This window comes from Procambarus clarkii, unplaced genomic scaffold (genome assembly GCF_040958095.1).
Source record: "Procambarus clarkii isolate CNS0578487 unplaced genomic scaffold, FALCON_Pclarkii_2.0 HiC_scaffold_495, whole genome shotgun sequence".
In the NCBI taxonomy this organism is placed as follows: Eukaryota; Metazoa; Arthropoda; class Malacostraca; order Decapoda; family Cambaridae; genus Procambarus; species Procambarus clarkii.
The window spans coordinates 137,286-155,150 of record NW_027189528.1 but is presented as its reverse complement, the minus strand read 5'-3'; the positions used below and the strand labels follow the sequence as shown (position 1 = coordinate 155,150).

Genomic DNA, 17,865 nt, shown 5'->3' with positions numbered 1-17,865 from the left:
ACTACACCAACCACCCCATTACCACCATAAAAAATAAATTAATTAATAATAATAAATAACTAAATAAATAAATAAAATTAAAATAAAATAAAAATTAAATAAAATTAAAACTCAATAAAAATTAAATCAATAAAAAATTAATAAATAATAACTAAATAAATAAATAAATAACCTAACTACTAGCCTGAGGTGGTGGTGAACCCGCAGACCCGCAGACCCACGATCACAGGGAGGGGACTTGTCAGGGAAAAGCGCCAAGCCGTCAGTCACACATTGCACTTATATTGTCCCTATTATAGTACTTGGAGGGGATCAGGATCAGGATTAGGGATGGAGGCCTGGTCGACGACCGGGCCGCGGGGACGCTAAGCCCCGGAAACACCTCAAGGTAACCTCAAGGGACGGGGGGAAGGAATGGTGCTCCCCAGCGCTCCAGGACGCTCGGGGATTGAGCTCTGGCCTGCATAAAGCAAGACCGTCACCCTTCACGATGGGTCGGTTTTTATTCCTTTTTACATTTTGTTTTGTATTGTTTTAATTTTTTCTGACGTTCCGCAACGAGTTTTTCAATATCATTAATTGCTGTCAATACATTTTACTCAAGTCCAATAACTTCGATTGGGCCTTGTTCCCTCGTCCAGGAACGGTGATTTTTACGTGGTGTTTTTCGGTGAGTTTGTTTATTGTATCACCCTTGGGGCCAAGGATCACTTTCCTGTGTTCCTCTCCGACTTCTATGGTCTTTTAAATGGTCTTTTTCTGATGTTACGCCACGAGTTCTTCAATATCATTAATTGCTGACAGTACATTTTCCTCAAGTCTAATAACTTCAATTGGGCCTTATTCCCCTCGTGCAGGAACGTTGATGTGGACTTGGTGTTTTTCGGTGAGTTTGTTTATTGTATCACCCTTGGGCCCAAGGATCACTTTCCTGTATTTTTCTCCGACTTCTATGGTCTTTTAAATGCCCTTCGCTGCCAGTTCCTCTCTGGCTTTAGCTGCCTCCTCCCGTTTGGCCTTTCTCTCCTCCCGTTTGGCCTTTTCCTCCTCCCGTTTGGCCTTTCTCTCCTCCCGTTTGGCCTTTTCCTCCTCCCGTTTGGCCTTTTCCTCCTCCCGTTTGGCCTTTTCCTCCTCCCGTTTGGCCTTTTCCTCCTCCCGTTGGGCCAACAGCTTTTTATGGTCCTCAATAATTAAATTAATTTTACTAATGGCCTTTTCAACATTTGTCTTATATCCTTCAACAATTGTGTCTCTGAGGCACTATTCTTTTGTCGGTATTATTATCTTGACCTAAAATGTCTTTTATATATCCGAACGGGTTTTACCTTTCGGGCCTATTATAACCGACCGGAAGTCGGGCGGGATAAATAATAACCGAGAAATTTTTCTATCATCTTCACTTCGTCCATGGGCCGAGTTTGTCTTGACGGGGTTACCGTTTTCGGTTTTGTGTTCTCCTCCGGGAGTGTTACCGGAGCTTATGGGCTCTGATCCTTCTTCCGTTGGTGTTGTCGATCCCGTTTTGGGTTTTAGGGCATCACCGGTATTACGGCGTTTGTTTTTCTACTGTCACCTAACCATTGCCAGGTGAATTATTGGCCTTAACAGCCACAGAATTTTTATCTTGTTTGGCGTTTCTTGACGGTTGGAGGGGGTTGATGTCCTTTGACGGTTGGAGGGGGTTGGCGGCTTGCACGCCGCGGACATTGAGGTTTTCGGTTGGCCTAATCTGTTTTGTGGCAGGAATCTCACTTCCTCCACGATCAATCAAGTCATTTTTATTTTATGGTGTCCCATTTTTCTCATCTGCCATTGGAGTGCGAGAAATTCTAGCCCGACTTGCTGCTATTTTTGGAGTCTTCAAGAGGCAACTGTTTCTCTCACGAGCCTTTTTGTTGTAGTATTAAAGAAGTGTTACCATAGATATCAAAATCATTATGATATGAACCCCGAGGCTTACAAAGCCTGTTTTTTGTGGGTCAGGTCTCACACCCATAATTACCAAATGGGCTTTTAGCTGGTCAATGTATTGCCTCATATTCATTGTAGTTGTGTCTCTACGAAGGCTAAATTACGCCAAGAAGCTGTTGGCTTCATCCACCCAGCCTGGAGCAAATGGCAGCGGCGTTTCATGCCTTGAAACGCCTCGAATCCGCTCCATTAAAAGATACGTCAGTGGGGAGGCTTCTGCCCGTGTTTGTTCGTGTCTCAAAGTTTACTATTTTAACACCCTCCCATAATTGATGTTGTCTTATCGTATGGCGAAGAAGCTAATGATTCCGAAGACAATAATGCACAAAACAGTTTTGAGTAGTTGAGGCATCTTTAGATGAGGCATCTTCAGATGGCTAGAATATTGAAAACAGTCTCCGACCGTGTACTTGTAACATTAGAAGACAGGATGAGGGATATATAGTAAGCTTAGAAGAAATCTACTAAGGTAGAATATTCCTAGGATTTGTACGTGATGTGGATACATCCTGTGATAAGATACAGTAACTAGAGAGCCCGGGGTAGTAGAGAGCGCGCGTAGATGGCTTAGGAAGCATACTGTAGAGCTGGGGTATCCAGAGGGTACAAAAGTAGCAGGGGTTGTAGGTACCACAGGATGTAGGGAGTCTTTGTGATCATTGGGAACACAAGGTGTTAAGATCCTGGACCACCACTAGTAACGTTACTATGATTGTGTGTGGTGATTTAGGTGTGGCTGTGTGTGTGGGGGGGGGGAGTGTTTGCGTGGGTGTGGCTGTGTGTGTGGGGGGGGGAAGGGAGTGTTTGTGTGTGTGTGTGTGTGTGTGTGTGTGTGTGTGTGTGTGTGTGTTTTACTGCAATGACAACAATCTAATGTTGCTAGTATTGACTGTGGTGTTTTATAAGGGTGGTAGTATTGACTGGTGTCATCAGTGGTGCTTTCGTTGGTTAGTATTAACAGTGAGCCTAGTATTGATCGTGGTGTTAACAGTAGTGATTGACAGCCCTAGATTGTGTGCTTCGTTTCCTTTATGTTGCATTTCTGTGATGAGTTTCATATTATCGCTGTGCTTAATGGATAACAATGTCTGGTAGTGGTAGTGGAGAGTGGTTGCTGGTGGTGGTAGTGGTTGTTTGTGGTGGTAGTGGTCGTTGGTGGTAGTGGTTGTTGTTGGTGGTAGTGGTTGTAGGTGGTAGTGGTCGTTGGTGGTAGTGGTCGTTGGTGGTTGTGGTTGTTGGTGGTGGTAGTGGTCGTTGCTGGTAGTGGTTGTTGTTGGTGGTAGTGGTCGTTGGTGGTAGTGGTCGTTGGTGGTTGTGGTCGTTGGTGGTAGTGGTTGTTGGTGGTGGTAGTGGTCGTTGCTGGTAGTGGTTGTTGGTAGTGGTAGTGGTTGTTGGTGGTAGTGGGCGTTGGTGGTAGTGGTTGTTGGAGGTAGTGGTTGTTGGTGGTGGTAGTGGTCGTTGCTTGTAGTGGTTGTTGGTGGTGGTAGTGATCGTTGGTGGTGGTAGTGATCGTTGGTGGTGGAAGTGGTCGTTGGTGGTAGTGGTCGTTGGTGGTCGTCGTCGTTGGTGGTAGTGGTCGTTGGTGGTAGTGGTCGTTGGTGGTAGTTGTTGTTTGTGGTGGTAGTGGTCGTTGGTGGTAGTGGTTGTTGGTGGTAGTGGTTGTTGGTGGTAGTGGTCGTTGGTGGTAGTGGTCGTTGGTGGTATAGGTCGTTGGTGGTAGTGGTCGTTGGTTGTAGTGATCGTTGGTGGTAGTGGTTGTTGGTGGTAGTGGTCGTTGGTGATAGTCGTTGTTGTTGTTGATGATTGTTGGTGGTAGTAGTTGTTGGTGGTAGTAGTTGTTGGTGGTGGTAGTGATCGTTGGTGGTAGTAGTTGTTGGTGGTAGTGGTTGTTGGTGGTGGTAGTGATCGTTGGGGTAGTGGTCGTTGGTGGTAGTGGTTGTTGGTGGTAGTGGTTGTTGGTGATAGTGGTTGTTGTTGTTGATAATTGTTGGTGGTAGTAGTTGTTGGTGGTAGTGGTTGTTGTTGTTGGTAGTGGTCGTTGGTGGTAGTGGTCGTTGGTGGTAGTGATCGTTGGTGGTAGTGATCGTTGGTGGTAGTGGTCGTTGGTGGTAGTGGTCGTTGGTGGTATTGGTCGTTGGTGGTAGTGGTCGTTAGTGGTAGTGATCGTTGGTGGTAGTGGTCGTTGGTGGTAGTGATCGTTGTTGGTAGTGGTCGTTGGTGGTAGTGGTCGTTGGTGGTAGTGGTCGTTGGTGGTAGTGGTCATTTGCGTTAGTGGTTGTTGGTGGTGGTAGTGGTCGTTGGTGGTAGTGGTCGTTGCTGGTAGTGGTTGTTGTTGGTGGTAGTGGTCGTTGGTGGTAGTGGTCGTTGGTGGTAGTGGTTATTGGTGGTAGTGGTTGTTGGTGATAGTGGTTGTTGTTGTTGATAATTGTTAGTGATAGTAGTTGTTGCTGGTAGTGGTCGTTGTTGGTAGTGGTCGTTGGTGGTAGTGATCGTTGGTGATAGTGATCGATGGTGGTAGTGGTCGTTGGTGGTAGTGGTCGTTGGTGGTAGTGATCGTTGGTGGTAGTGGTCGTTGGTGGTAGTGGTCGTTGCTGGTAGTGGTCGTTGGTGGTAGTGATCGTTGGTGGTAGTGGTCGTTGGTGGTAGTGATCGTTGGTGGTAGTGGTCATTGGTGGTAGTGGTTGTTGGTGGTGGTAGTGGTCGTTGGTGGTAGTGGTCGTTGCTGGTAGTGGTTGTTGTTGGTGGTAGTGGTTGTTGGTGGTAGTGGTCGTTTTTGGTAGTGGTCGTTGGTGTTGATGATTGTTGGTGGTAGTGGTTGTTGTTGTTGGTAGTGGTCGTTGTTGGTAGTGGTCGTTGTTGTTGATGATTGTTGGTGGTAGTGGATGTTGGTGGTAGTGGTTGTTGGTGGTGGTAGTGGTCGTTGGTGGTAGTTGTCGTTGTTGGTAGTGGTCGTTGTTGTTGATGATTGTTGGCGGTAGTAGTTGTTGGTGATAGTGGTTGTTGTTGGTGGTAGTGGTCGTTCTTGGTAGTGGTCGTTGTTGTTGATGATTGTTGGTGGTAGTGGTTGTTGTTGGTGGTAGTGGTCATTGGTGGTAGTGGTCGTTGTTGTTGATGATTGTTGGTGGTAGTAGTTGTTGGTGGTTGTGGTTGTTGGTGGTAGTGATCGTTGGTGGTAGTGGTTGTTGGTGGTGGTAGTGGTCGTTGCTGGTAGTGGTTGTTGTTGGTGGTATTGGTCGTTGGTTGCAGTGGTTGTTGGTGGTAGTGGTCGTTTTTGGTAGTGGTCGTTGGTGGTAGTGGTCGTTGCTGGTAGTTGTTGTTGGTGGTAGTGGTCGTTGGTGGTAGTGGTCGTTGGTGGTAGTGGTTGTTGGTGGTAGTGGTTGTTGGTGATAGTGGTTGTTGTTGTTGATAATTGTTGGTGGTAGTGGTCGATGGTGGTAGTAGTTGTTGGTGGTAGTGGTTGTTGTTGGTGGTAGTGGTTGTTGTTGGTGGTAGTGGTCGTTGGTGGTAGTGATCGTTGGTGGTAGTGATCGTTGGTGGTAGTGGTCGTTGGTGGTAGTGGTCGTTGGTGGTAGTGATCGTTGGTGGTAGTGATCGTTGGTGGTAGTGGTCGTTGGTTGTAGTGGTCGTTGGTGGTAGTGGTCGTTGGTGGTAGTGATCGTTGGTGGTAGTGGTCGTTGGTGGTAGTGATCGTTGGTGGTAGTGGTCGTTGGTGGTAGTGGTCGTTGGTGGTAGTGATCGTTGGTGGTAGTGGTCATTGGTGGTTGTGGTTGTTGGTGGTGGTAGTGGTCGTTGGTTGTAGTGGTCGTTGCTGGTAGTGGTCGTTTTTGGTAGTGGTCGTTGTTGTTGATGATTGTTGGTGGCAGTAGTTGTTGGTGGTAGTGGTTGTTGTTGTTGGTAGTGGTCGTTGTTGGTAGTGGTCGTTGTTGGTAGTGGTCGTTGTTGGTAGTGGTCGTTGTTGGTAGTGGTCGTTGTTGTTGATGATTGTTGGTGGTAGTGGTTGTTGGTGGTAGTGGTTGTTGGTGGTGGTAGTGGTCGTTGGTGGTAGTTGTCGTTGTTGGTAGTGGTCGTTGTTGTTGATGATTGTTGGCGGTAGTAGTTGTTGGTGATAGTGGTTGTTGTTGGTGGTAGTGGTCGTTCTTGGTAGTGGTCGTTGTTGTTGATGATTGTTGGTGGTAGTGGTTGTTGTTGGTGGTAGTGGTCGTTGGTAGTAGTGGTCGTTGTTGTTGATTATTGTTGGTGGTAGTAGTTGTTGGTGGTTGTGGTTGTTGGTGGTAGTGATCGTTGGTGGTAGTGGTTGTTGGTGGTGGTAGTGGTCGTTGCTGGTATTGGTTGTTGTTGGTGGTAGTGGTCGTTGGTTGTAGTGGTCGTTGGTGGTAGTGGTTGTTGGTGGTAGTGGTCGTTTTTGGTAGTGGTCGTTTTTGGTAGTGGTCGTTGTTGTTGATGATTGTTGGTGGTAGTAGTTGTTGGTGGTAGTAGTTGTTGGTGGTAGTGGTTGTTGTTGGTGGTAGTGGTCGTTGTTGTTGATGATTGTTGGTGGTAGTGGTTGTTGTTGGTGGTAGTGGTCGTTATTGTTGATGATTGTTGGTGGTAGTGGTTGTTGTTGGTGGTAGTGGTTGTTGTTGGTGGTAGTGGTCGTTGTTGTTGGTGATTGTTGGTGGTAGTGGTTGTTGGTGGTAGTGGTCGTTGTTGTTGATGATTGTTGGTGGTAGATGTTGGTGGTATTGGTTGTTGTTGGTAGTCGTTGTTGTTGATCATTGTTGGTGGTAGTGGTTGTTGGTGGTAGTGGTTGTTGGTGGTGTCACGTGGGGGTGGGCGGTCCGGGGCTCTGCTAACACTTAACTGCTAGGGGCTCAAAGGGCCCAAATACTCAGCCCCTCCGACTCCCTGGATTCACCGGAGTCTCCTTGGTCACACAAGATAGGACCAACGATGCCCACCTCCGCAGGTCTTTGCTTCCACCACAAAGGGGTGCCACTGATTCACCCTGGAAGCCCTTCAGTCAACCACGGGGAAACTGCTGTTAACAGTTCCGGCCTAGACCCGTGGGGGAGTGAAGGAAGACTCAGGCTTACCTATAAACATAACCTCCCTGAGTCTTGCCTGCCAGACAAAAAAAAAGGTTGCAGGAACTCCTTTCCCGCCTGTCTTCTCTATCTTCCTCTTAGCAAGGTCGCCAGCTGGGTTATTATATCTGCACCCCAGCAATGCAGTTCAGTGGGTGTATCATATATCGTTTGTAGCCAGAAATGTATGCTCAATAGAGAAATATCACAAATGGAGGCACACTCAAACACAGTAATAAAATGTGTGGATTTACTGACGCAAATTACATGAACACACACACACAATCACAAGTAATACATGAATATGGAATATGGATAATGAGTCTGGAGATCGTCAGCCTCTTCTTCCACGACCTCCAACACTCCTTCAAATGGGCAGGAAGACAGGAGTCTCACACTCTCACAGGAGGGCCTCTTCACCACGTCGGCACCTCTTCTTCACTGTCCTGCCATCCATCCACACTGTCCTCTCTGACAGTCCTGGACACAAGCTGCTTTGCAGCCTATTCTACTATTAAAGTAATAAAGTCTTGCTGCCACATACACAAGTAAATATTGTGGCCTAACTAGCCTACTCATACAAGGGGTAATGGGAGGGAAAAATGATCTACCTTACACTCCTGGCTCACGACGCCTGTCCCTCGATGGTGTGAGGTTCCCACGCTTCCTTGGGTCGATCCTCGACGATCCAGGGCGTTCCACAGGTCCTCAGGTGTCGTGAAGCCTTCGCGTCGTCGCCGTTCCAATCCCTGAGATTCAGCTGCCCCAATCCTGGTTCATCGATGGGCGCTGAGCTAATCACTATCTTTCCCCACACTCGCCTCTCCCACAGGGCGTCGCTCCTTGTCCTAGGCACGGTGTCGTCCTTCCAAGATTCTCAGTGAATGTGACCCCCGTCACAGCTAGCTTGCTCGCCCACCTTCCAGACCTCAACGTCCAGCCAGCGGCGCCGCCCAGCGTCGTCGCCGACTATTTTCCAAGTTTGGGCACTTCTCTGCTCACTGAACTTGGTTCCTCTTTGGCTTCCCAGAAGCGCAGGGTCTCCAACAACTATGACGGCGGCGATGGCCAGCTCAATCCACTGAACAAGGCTTGCAGAGCCTCCAATTCTTGAGAGCAGACCGAGGCGCGTCCTGTCGCTTCCACGGTCAGAACAACTCTGACGTTGGCGCCGCCCGGGGCACTCGGTAACGTCATGGCGGGCCCTGATTTGTCGCCCGCGACCTACGTCGGCCAATCCGCGATCGGCTTGTCTCCCTTCCAAAAGGTCACATCTGCCGTAGGGGATACTGTTTCATTTTATAACAGGGCGCCAATTTTCCTTTATTTACAACTTATAATATAACCTCCTTCCATTAAATGGCAGCCGGTCTGGTCGCCACATATATCATTAGACTCCCTGAACCTCAGAGAGTCAGTAGGGAGAGCTGATATGACTCTTTAAGCCGGCAAACGGAAGAAATAGGAGAGGGCACCGTAACATACCCCTCCCCTTAAAATAAGAGTCATATCGGAAGAGCAGCACTCAAGAGGGCCATCTATACTCTTGCTCCCTCCGTTCCTGAAGTGTCACTCCTCCAGTTGGTGACGTGGCTCATACCACTTTGCCAGTCACTTGCCTCATTGTATCTCCACCTCGCATAGTACCGGGTGTGACGGGTGTTCCCTGAACACCTACAAGAAATCCTCTCTCCGTGGCTACGAGTGTACTCCCACGGCTCGTTACCACTGTAAGATTCAGTGCATGCAGCGCCTCCACCGCGTCGTGCACTCCGAGATAGTCTTGCATTTCCACTGCGTCCTACAGGTACTCCATGTTTCCTCTCATGATCTCCTCTTCGCCAACCTTCTCTCTTCTCGGTTCCTCTTCTCCCGTAGGTGCGTTGTCTCCTCACAGTGGCACTTGTAACCTGTACTCCATCCAGCAGCTTCCTCTCTTCCACACTAGGCTTTTGCGATGGCCCAATGCCCCTCTGGTTAGGCTGGCGCCTACCCTGAGTGTACCTATTCCCTGCTTTCTTCGTATTGCCTTTCCTATACCACTCGCTCCTTCGTTCCCGACGAACATCTTCACTCCTCCATGAGATTTTCTTCCCTGCAGACGTCTTCTTCGGTTCGTGGTTGGGCTCTTCCACCTCCCTGTGGCTCACCTCACTACGGTGGTTCGTCTTGCACCTACCACTATTCATCTGGCCGGCATAGGGTGCCTTGCGTCGTGGCTCCTCCACTCTGCCCCTCACTGCCGTTCGCTCATCCACTGAGCTTACTTTATTCACGTTTCTGTATGGAGGGAGTGCGGTCTGCAGCCTCTTCACCGCCCCAGGCGTTTGTACAGCTGCTCCTCGCCACTCCTCCACACGCATCATCAGGCTTAGTCGGAGGTCTTCGTCGGGGTTTTCCACTACCTCCGACGACCTCTCTGCACTCTCGCCCACGTTGTCATCGTCTCTGGCGACGTTTTCCCTGGCGAAGTCGGCTTCCTCACGACCATCTGGAACGACCGATACCTCACCCGGCAGGGTTGTACTGCTGCTTGCAACATAGGCACTCCTGGCCCAATCGGGTTGTATCCTGCCTCCTCCGAGGTCATTACCCAGCACCATCTGTACATGCTCTAGGGGTAACTTAGGGGCTACAGCTACTATAGCTCTCTCGAATCCGTAGTCGGCAATCAGCTGTACTTCGTGAAGTGGCAACCTGTATTCCTCCCCCACACTGCGTATCCTCACCACTCCCACAGGTGAATCATTAAATTCCTTGGGGAGAATACTCCTGGTTACCATACTTATGTCAGCACCCGTATCTCGAAGAACGGCAACCTCCACTGGGTCTGACTTTCCAAACTTCACGTTGGCCCCGAAAACGAAGGGATGTTCACCCAACTTCATTTCCCAACCATTCACGTTGGGTCCACTATAATATGGGGTGTGAACAAACACTCTCTCCTCTTCCAACATTAATCCTACATTCCTTTGGTGCTCCTCACACTCGCGGGCATAATGTCCTCTCACACCACAGTTGTAGCATCGGCTGCCTCCCCTGGGCGGCCACTCGCCAGTCCCTCTGGCGGTACCACTTGCAGACGTCCCCTGGGTCCTCCTTGGACTCCCTGTCGTCGTGTCCGGGACTGCAGCACTTGCTCCTGAGCTAGGTCCACTGCTCACAGCTTGGGGCTTCCTCCCCGCGTCTCTTGAGCTCTTGAACCACGTTACTTCATCGGGCACACTACTCTTGGGAGAGTCCCCACCCGTCCTAACCCCTCCTGAACTCCTAAGGTTCCCTCCCGACCTGGGGTAAGGCGAGTGTCTGGGCGGCCCCTCCCTCCTGATATGTAGTGCCTCCTCCAGCATGTCGGCTCGATCCGCTGCAGCCTTCAGGTCCTTAATACCTGCTTCTCTCACCCTTACTCGCAACTCAGGATGGAGCACCGACATGAACTTCTCCATCACTATCAGTCGTTTGACATCATCCACCGACTCCGCTTCCTCCGCCTTCAACCATCGTAGGAATTTCCGTTCCATATCCCTGGCGGTCTCGGCGTAAGTCTTTCCCGACGCTCTTGTACACTCTCTGAACCGCTTCCGGTACATCTCCGGAGTCAGCCGGAATGAGTGGAGAACCGCATTCTTAATCGCGTCATAATTAGTACACTCCTCTAGGTCCAGCATGTTATAGGCTTCCCGGGCCTCACCAGTCAACCTGCCCTGGACCAGAGCAGCCCAATCATCTTCCGGCCACTCCTTCAGAGTCGCTATCCGTTCAAAGTGTTCGAAGAACGCCTCAGCTTCTTGTGGTTCGAACGTAGGTAAGTCACGTTCCCTTACCTGGAGGTCATCCCGCCGTGCAGGTAGTGAGGGCAGACCACGTTCAACGCGACGCAATTCGACTTCTTTCTTTGCCTTTATCTCCTCCAGTCGCAGTTGTCTCTCTCCTTCTTCTCGCTGCAGCTGCAGCCGTGCTTCTCGCTCACCTCGCTGCAGCTCAGCTGCACGTTCCTCTCGCTGCAGCTCAGCTGCACGTTCCTCTCGCTGCAGCTCAGCTGCACGTTCCTCTCGCTGCAGCTCAGCTGCACGTTCCTCTCGCTGCATTTGCGCTTCTCTTTCCTCTCGTCGCAGCTGGGCTTCCAGTTGCATCTTCATTATTTCCAGTTGCAGGCTCCTCTTACTACAGCTGGACCTTCCACTGCTCCCATGTTCACTGTGAATTCTCTCCACACTGGTAGGCGCTTGGGGTGGCCCTAGTCGGGACGGTTCACCTTGCGACGGCTCTCCTCGGGACGGCTCCTCTTGAGATGGCTCCTCTCCCGTCGCTTCCTCTCGAGCTGTGAGCTGTGCCATGATCTCTATCCTTCGCTCCGCTACCTTAGTCGTCCTCAACCTGATCCCAAAGTGGTTTGCCACTTGTTGGAGCTGGGCCTTGGTGCACTCTTCCAAAATTCCCTCGTCCCTTGCGTCAATAAATTTCTTTACTTTGTCTTCCTCCATCTCTATATCATTGAGCATACACGACCGCACAGACAAGTTAGTAGGCACTAATTTCACCGTTTCAGTCCCTTAGCTGGTTGAGTAACAGTACCACCGAATTCACTGGCCACACTGTATTAGTACCCTGGCAACGCTTGTCTTGAAATTTGGTCCACACTGTAGCTTGATCCACGCTTCCTGGCGAAGTTCCCAGTTCTTGGCTACTGGGGTTCGAATCCTGGCAAGGTCGCCAGTTCTCTTGTCACGTGGGGGTGGGCGGTCCGGGGCTCTGCTAACACTTAACTGCTAGGGGCTCAAAGGGCCCAAATACTCAGCCCCTCCGACTCCCTGGATTCACCGGAGTCTCCTTGGTCACACAAGATAGGACCAACGATGCCCACCTCCGCAGGTCTTTGCTTCCACCACAAAGGGGTGCCACTGATTCACCCTGGAAGCCCTTCAGTCAACCACGGGGAAACTGCTGTTAACAGTTCCGGCCTAGACCCGTGGGGGAGTGAAGGAAGACTCAGGCTTACCTATAAACATAACCTCCCTGAGTCTTGCCTGCCAGACAAAAAAAAAGGTTGCAGGAACTCCTTTCCCGCCTGTCTTCTCTATCTTCCTCTTAGCAAGGTCGCCAGCTGGGTTATTATATCTGCACCCCAGCAATGCAGTTCAGTGGGTGTATCATATATCGTTTGTAGCCAGAAATGTATGCTCAATAGAGAAATATCACAAATGGAGGCACACTCAAACACAGTAATAAAATGTGTGGATTTACTGACGCAAATTACATGAACACACACACACAATCACAAGTAATACATGAATATGGAATATGGATAATGAGTCTGGAGATCGTCAGCCTCTTCTTCCACGACCTCCAACACTCCTTCAAATGGGCAGGAAGACAGGAGTCTCACACTCTCACAGGAGGGCCTCTTCACCACGTCGGCACCTCTTCTTCACTGTCCTGCCATCCATCCACACTGTCCTCTCTGACAGTCCTGGACACAAGCTGCTTTGCAGCCTATTCTACTATTAAAGTAATAAAGTCTTGCTGCCACATACACAAGTAAATATTGTGGCCTAACTAGCCTACTCATACAAGGGGTAATGGGAGGGAAAAATGATCTACCTTACACTCCTGGCTCACGACGCCTGTCCCTCGATGGTGTGAGGTTCCCACGCTTCCTTGGGTCGATCCTCGACGATCCAGGGCGTTCCACAGGTCCTCAGGTGTCGTGAAGCCTTCGCGTCGTCGCCGTTCCAATCCCTGAGATTCAGCTGCCCCAATCCTGGTTCATCGATGGGCGCTGAGCTAATCACTATCTTTCCCCACACTCGCCTCTCCCACAGGGCGTCGCTCCTTGTCCTAGGCACGGTGTCGTCCTTCCAAGATTCTCAGTGAATGTGACCCCCGTCACAGCTAGCTTGCTCGCCCACCTTCCAGACCTCAACGTCCAGCCAGCGGCGCCGCCCAGCGTCGTCGCCGACTATTTTCCAAGTTTGGGCACTTCTCTGCTCACTGAACTTGGTTCCTCTTTGGCTTCCCAGAAGCGCAGGGTCTCCAACAACTATGACGGCGGCGATGGCCAGCTCAATCCACTGAACAAGGCTTGCAGAGCCTCCAATTCTTGAGAGCAGACCGAGGCGCGTCCTGTCGCTTCCACGGTCAGAACAACTCTGACGTTGGCGCCGCCCGGGGCACTCGGTGACGTCATGGCGGGCCCTGATTTGTCGCCCGCGACCTACGTCGGCCAATCCGCGATCGGCTTGTCTCCCTTCCAAAAGGTCACATCTGCCGTAGGGGATACTGTTTCATTTTATAACAGGGCGCCAATTTTCCTTTATTTACAACTTATAATATAACCTCCTTCCATTAAATGGCAGCCGGTCTGGTCGCCACATATATCATTAGACTCCCTGAACCTCAGAGAGTCAGTAGGGAGAGCTGATATGACTCTTTAAGCCGGCAAACGGAAGAAATAGGAGAGGGCACCGTAACAGTGGTAGTGATTGTTTGTGTAGGGATTGGTGAAGGTTGTTGGTGATGGTTGTTGGTGTTAGTGGTTGTTGGTGTTAGTGGTTGTTGGCAATTGTGATTGTTGGTGGTTGTGGTTGTTGATAGTTGTGGTTGTTGATGGTTGTGGTTGTTGGTGGCTGTGGTTGTTTGGTTGTTGTTGAGAGTAGTGTTTGATGGTTGGTGTTGTTGGTGGTATTTGTGATTGTTGTTATTGTTTGTTGATTGATGTCTGTGGCTGTTGGATGTTTGTGGTAGTAGTTGATGTTTGTCCATTCATTGGTTGTTAGTGGTAGTGGTTGTTAGTGGTACTGATTGTTGGTGGTTGATGGTAGTGGTTGTTGGCGGTGGTGGTTGTTGGTGGTGGTTGTTGGTGGTGGATGTTGGTTGATGGTAGTGGTTGTTGGTGGTAGTGGTTTTTGGTGGTACTGGTTGTTGGTGGTTGTAATTGTTGGTGGTTGTGGTTGTTTGGTTGTTGTTGATGGTGGTGATTGACGGAGGTTGTTTGTGCAGGTATTAGTTGTTGGTAGTAGTGGCTGATGGTTGTTGTTGGTGGTATTTGTGGTTGTTGGTAGTGGTTGCTTGTTGATGTCTCTGGTTGTTGGGTGTTTGTGGTAATGGTTGTTGGGTGTTGGTGGTAATGGTTGGTGACGAGTTATAGGCAGCTTCAAATAGCCCAGAAACATCGAAACATGCCCTGAAAACATGTGTGTGTGTGTGTGTGTGTGTGTGTGTGTGTGTGTGTGTGTGTGTGTGTGTGTGTGTGTGTGTGTGTGTGTGTGTGTGTGTGTGTGTGTGTGTGTGTGTGTGTGTGTGTGTGTGTGTGTGTGTGTGTGTGTGTGTGTGTGTGTGTGTGTGTGTGTGTGTGTGTGATCTGAGGAGAGGCAATAGCAATGTTATTGATGCTTTGACCTCTCCACCACTATCCATATGCCTCGGTGCTCGTGGACCACTTGACGCTCCACTTCCGTCCTCAGTATGTCCACATCTTTCTTCATTTCTGCTCAGCACAGTTGCATTCACCTTCCGACTCTTAATTTCAGCAGTCTGGGCTCTACTCAGGTCCGCTCTCTTCACATGATTCTTCTTCGGCTGGGCCATCTTCACTTTTGATCTCACCGAGACTTCATTTTCCTGGGCTGGACCTTCATCAAACAGCCATGCTATATCTACATCGATATCTTCTACCGGTTTAATCGACACTGTCTCATCTTCTCCAGCGTCTTCCTTGTCGGCCACCTCTGCCTTCATCACTACCGAGACAGGGTACTCAAAGGCTTGGTGGTCTCCTGACTCATCTCCTCGGATGTCAGTCAGGTTCACACTCTCAGGTGTCCCACCCGTGCCGTGGCCTTCTGGGCACTCCTCTGGCACAGTCTCCGCTATGATTCCTGGCAACACCTTTGTCCCACACAAGTCATTCCCCAGGATCACTTGGACTCCTGGAACAGGTATGTTGGGGCATACTCCCAACATCACCTCTGCCGACACATATTCCGACCTTAGCTGGACAGTACATACAGGCATGTCACTCTCAGACAATAACCCGTATACTTTCATCTTACTCCTGCCAGCTAACCGTCGATCGTTCCCAATCAGGCTTCTCGTAATCAAGCTCTGATTAGCTCCGGTATCCCTTAAGATACCAACTTCTACCTCAGGCTGGCCTCCTATACTGATCCAACCTTTACTCATGAACGGCCTATACCTCTCGTTCACTAAGTTCACCTTCTGTGGTTTGTCTTGGAACACATTAGTATATTTACCTCGGGGGTCACACATGGCCAGGGTCACAACTCTCTTGCCCTGCCGACAGTCTCGCATCACGTGACCCAATCCGTTACAATTGTAACACCTCACCTGGGAAAAGTCTCTTCTATATGTACCAAAGCGGCTCTGACTTTGTCCACTCACATGAGAGTTACTCGAGCCAGCCATATTACCTGCACTCTGTGGAGCTTTACTGGACTCTTGATTACCTGGATCCCGATTAGTTTCTCGTTTAGCTCCTCCATCCTCACTTTCAGACGAAGTGCGCGACGTACTCTTCTGAGTTTTAGAGTACTCACGTTTATCTGCCCATTTATCAAAATTCTTCTCACCCCAGACTCCTCTGGGTCTTTCATAATTTCTTCCTCCCCAGACTCCACTGGACTGCAATTGCTGCATCTCGCCTCACTTCTCACTCTGTTCTCCCTCAAGCTCTTGTATGCTTCAGTAATCATGTCCGCCCTATCTGCGGCATCTTTCACGTCCTTTATCCCTGCTTCTTGGATCTTGAACTTTGTTTCGGGATGCATCATCTCCAAGAACTTCTCCATGACCATCAGTTGCTTCAGGTCAGCGTAGGATCCAACTCCAGCAGCCTCAACCCACTTCTGGAATCGTCATTCCAGATCCCTTGCCGTCTCGGCAAACGTACTTGCTCCAACTTTCACCATCTCTCTGAAGCGCTTCCTATAAGCTTCTGAGGTTAACTGAAATGAGCGCAATATGCTGCTCTTTACCGTGGCATAATCCTGGCACTCTTCCAGTGACAATTGGGTGTATGCCTCCCTGGCTGCACCGATCAATCTTAACTGGACCAGCTGGGCCCATTCCTCCTGTGGCCACTCCTTGATACTGGCCACCTTTTCAAAGTGCTCGAAAAAGTTCTCTGCCTCTTCAGGAACAAACAAGGGAATGTCCTTCTCCCTAACCCTAACATCTGGTGAGTGTGAGACCTTGGTTGTGCTCTCCTTCAACCCATGTTCAATCCTTTGTTCAGCCAAGGTTCTATTCGCTTCTCTCTGCATTTGTTTTGTTCTCTCTTTTTCTTTTTCAACCTGGGCTTTTTCTTTTTCTTTCTCCTGTTCCAACTCCAGTTCTCTTACTCTGGTTTTCTCTTTTTCTACTTCCAGTCTGGTTTTCTCTTTTTCTACTTCCAGTCTGGTTTTCTCTTTTTCTACTTCCAGTCTGGTTTTCTCTTTTTCCTTCTCGGCTTCATTTTTCATTTGGAGTTCCAATTTCATCTTCTCCAGCTGGAACTGTCTCTCCTTGTCCTCACGCTTCATCTGGAGCTCTAACTGGAATATCTCCAAACTCCTATTTCGGCTACTTCTGCTACTGCGGCTACTCTTGCTGCTCCTACTCGATCCCTGGGATCTCACTTCATCCTGCCCATCATCCTCCTTTCCACTTTCAGCTCCTTTTTGGGCTCCTTGTTCTGCCGCTTCACTTTTGGCTCTTAACTGCCTCAGGATCTCATCCTTCATCCCAGCTACTTTAGATACTTTTAACCTAATGCCACATTTTTCTGCTATTTGTTTTAATTGATCCCTCGTGCAACCTTCCAAGTCCTCAGGCTTGCCTGACTCCACAAATGCTTGCACCTTATCCATCTTGTCCTGTGAGTCTTCCCAAGAGAGAGAATATACACCTGCGGTCACACAGTTTATCTATTTCAACAAGGGGTGTACTAATCCACTCTTGGACAGGGTGTGGGTGTGTCAGTTCACTCTCCCGGACAGGCCCCCAATTTGTTATATTTTGTGTGTTGGTGGTGTTGTCGTTGTGTTGTTGATCCTTCTTTACAGACAACCCAACCCACAACTCGGTAGAGTGCTTATACCTCACTAGGAGATCACACTAGGCGCTTCTGGCTCTTGGAGAGGGGCTCAACGTCACACGTTTAGGGGATGCGGCTCCAACACTTAACCTCGTTGTCACGTGCACACACCCACTCGAGCCGCTGTGACTCCCCACTCTCTCCTTATGTGATATGATCTCCTCAATCCCCTTTGACTTACTAGTTTTCCGTCCTACCCTGTCCACAGCGGTGGTTCTTGGTTCTTTCTCTCTCTCTCTTCCTTTACTATTTCCTGGGAAGCCTCACTAGGACAAGGGCAAACACCAGCAAATTGGAATACATTTACTGGACAAAGCACATACACAATACATACATACATATAATAATAATGAATCCTATACTCTATACTATTACAATCAGGTTGCACTCCAACATCATCAGAACTCTATCATCAGCTTATCAAGTGGTATCCTATCTCCTGGTTCACCACCTGATACTATCAACCTCCTCAAGTAGATCAAGTCTACATACACTGTTGCACTATCAACAAGAGAATATATATATATATATATATATATATATATATATATATATATATATATATATATATATATATATATATATATATATATAAACGTGTACAAGGAAAATCAGCATGTGAATGCAATAACATATATCAGTATAAATGTTCCTTGATACACAACAATGATCAATCGATCACCCTATCAGTCCTAGAACACATACATCTGTAGATAATCCAGCCTACGATTGTAACTC

At 49.0% G+C, this 17,865-nt stretch overlaps 1 protein-coding gene across 1 annotated transcript; it reads right to left on the bottom strand.

Moving 5' to 3' along the window:
• Window positions 1–960: 960 nt before the first annotated feature.
• Window positions 961–15,961, bottom strand: LOC138361583 (DDRGK domain-containing protein 1-like). The gene is made up of 3 exons (XM_069320840.1): window positions 15,926–15,961; window positions 15,381–15,569; window positions 961–1,260 (listed from the first exon to the last, which is right to left on the bottom strand). Exons 1-3 carry the CDS (start codon window positions 15,959–15,961, stop codon window positions 961–963), a joined length of 525 nt encoding a protein of 174 aa, XP_069176941.1.
• Window positions 15,962–17,865: the final 1,904 nt, after the last annotated feature.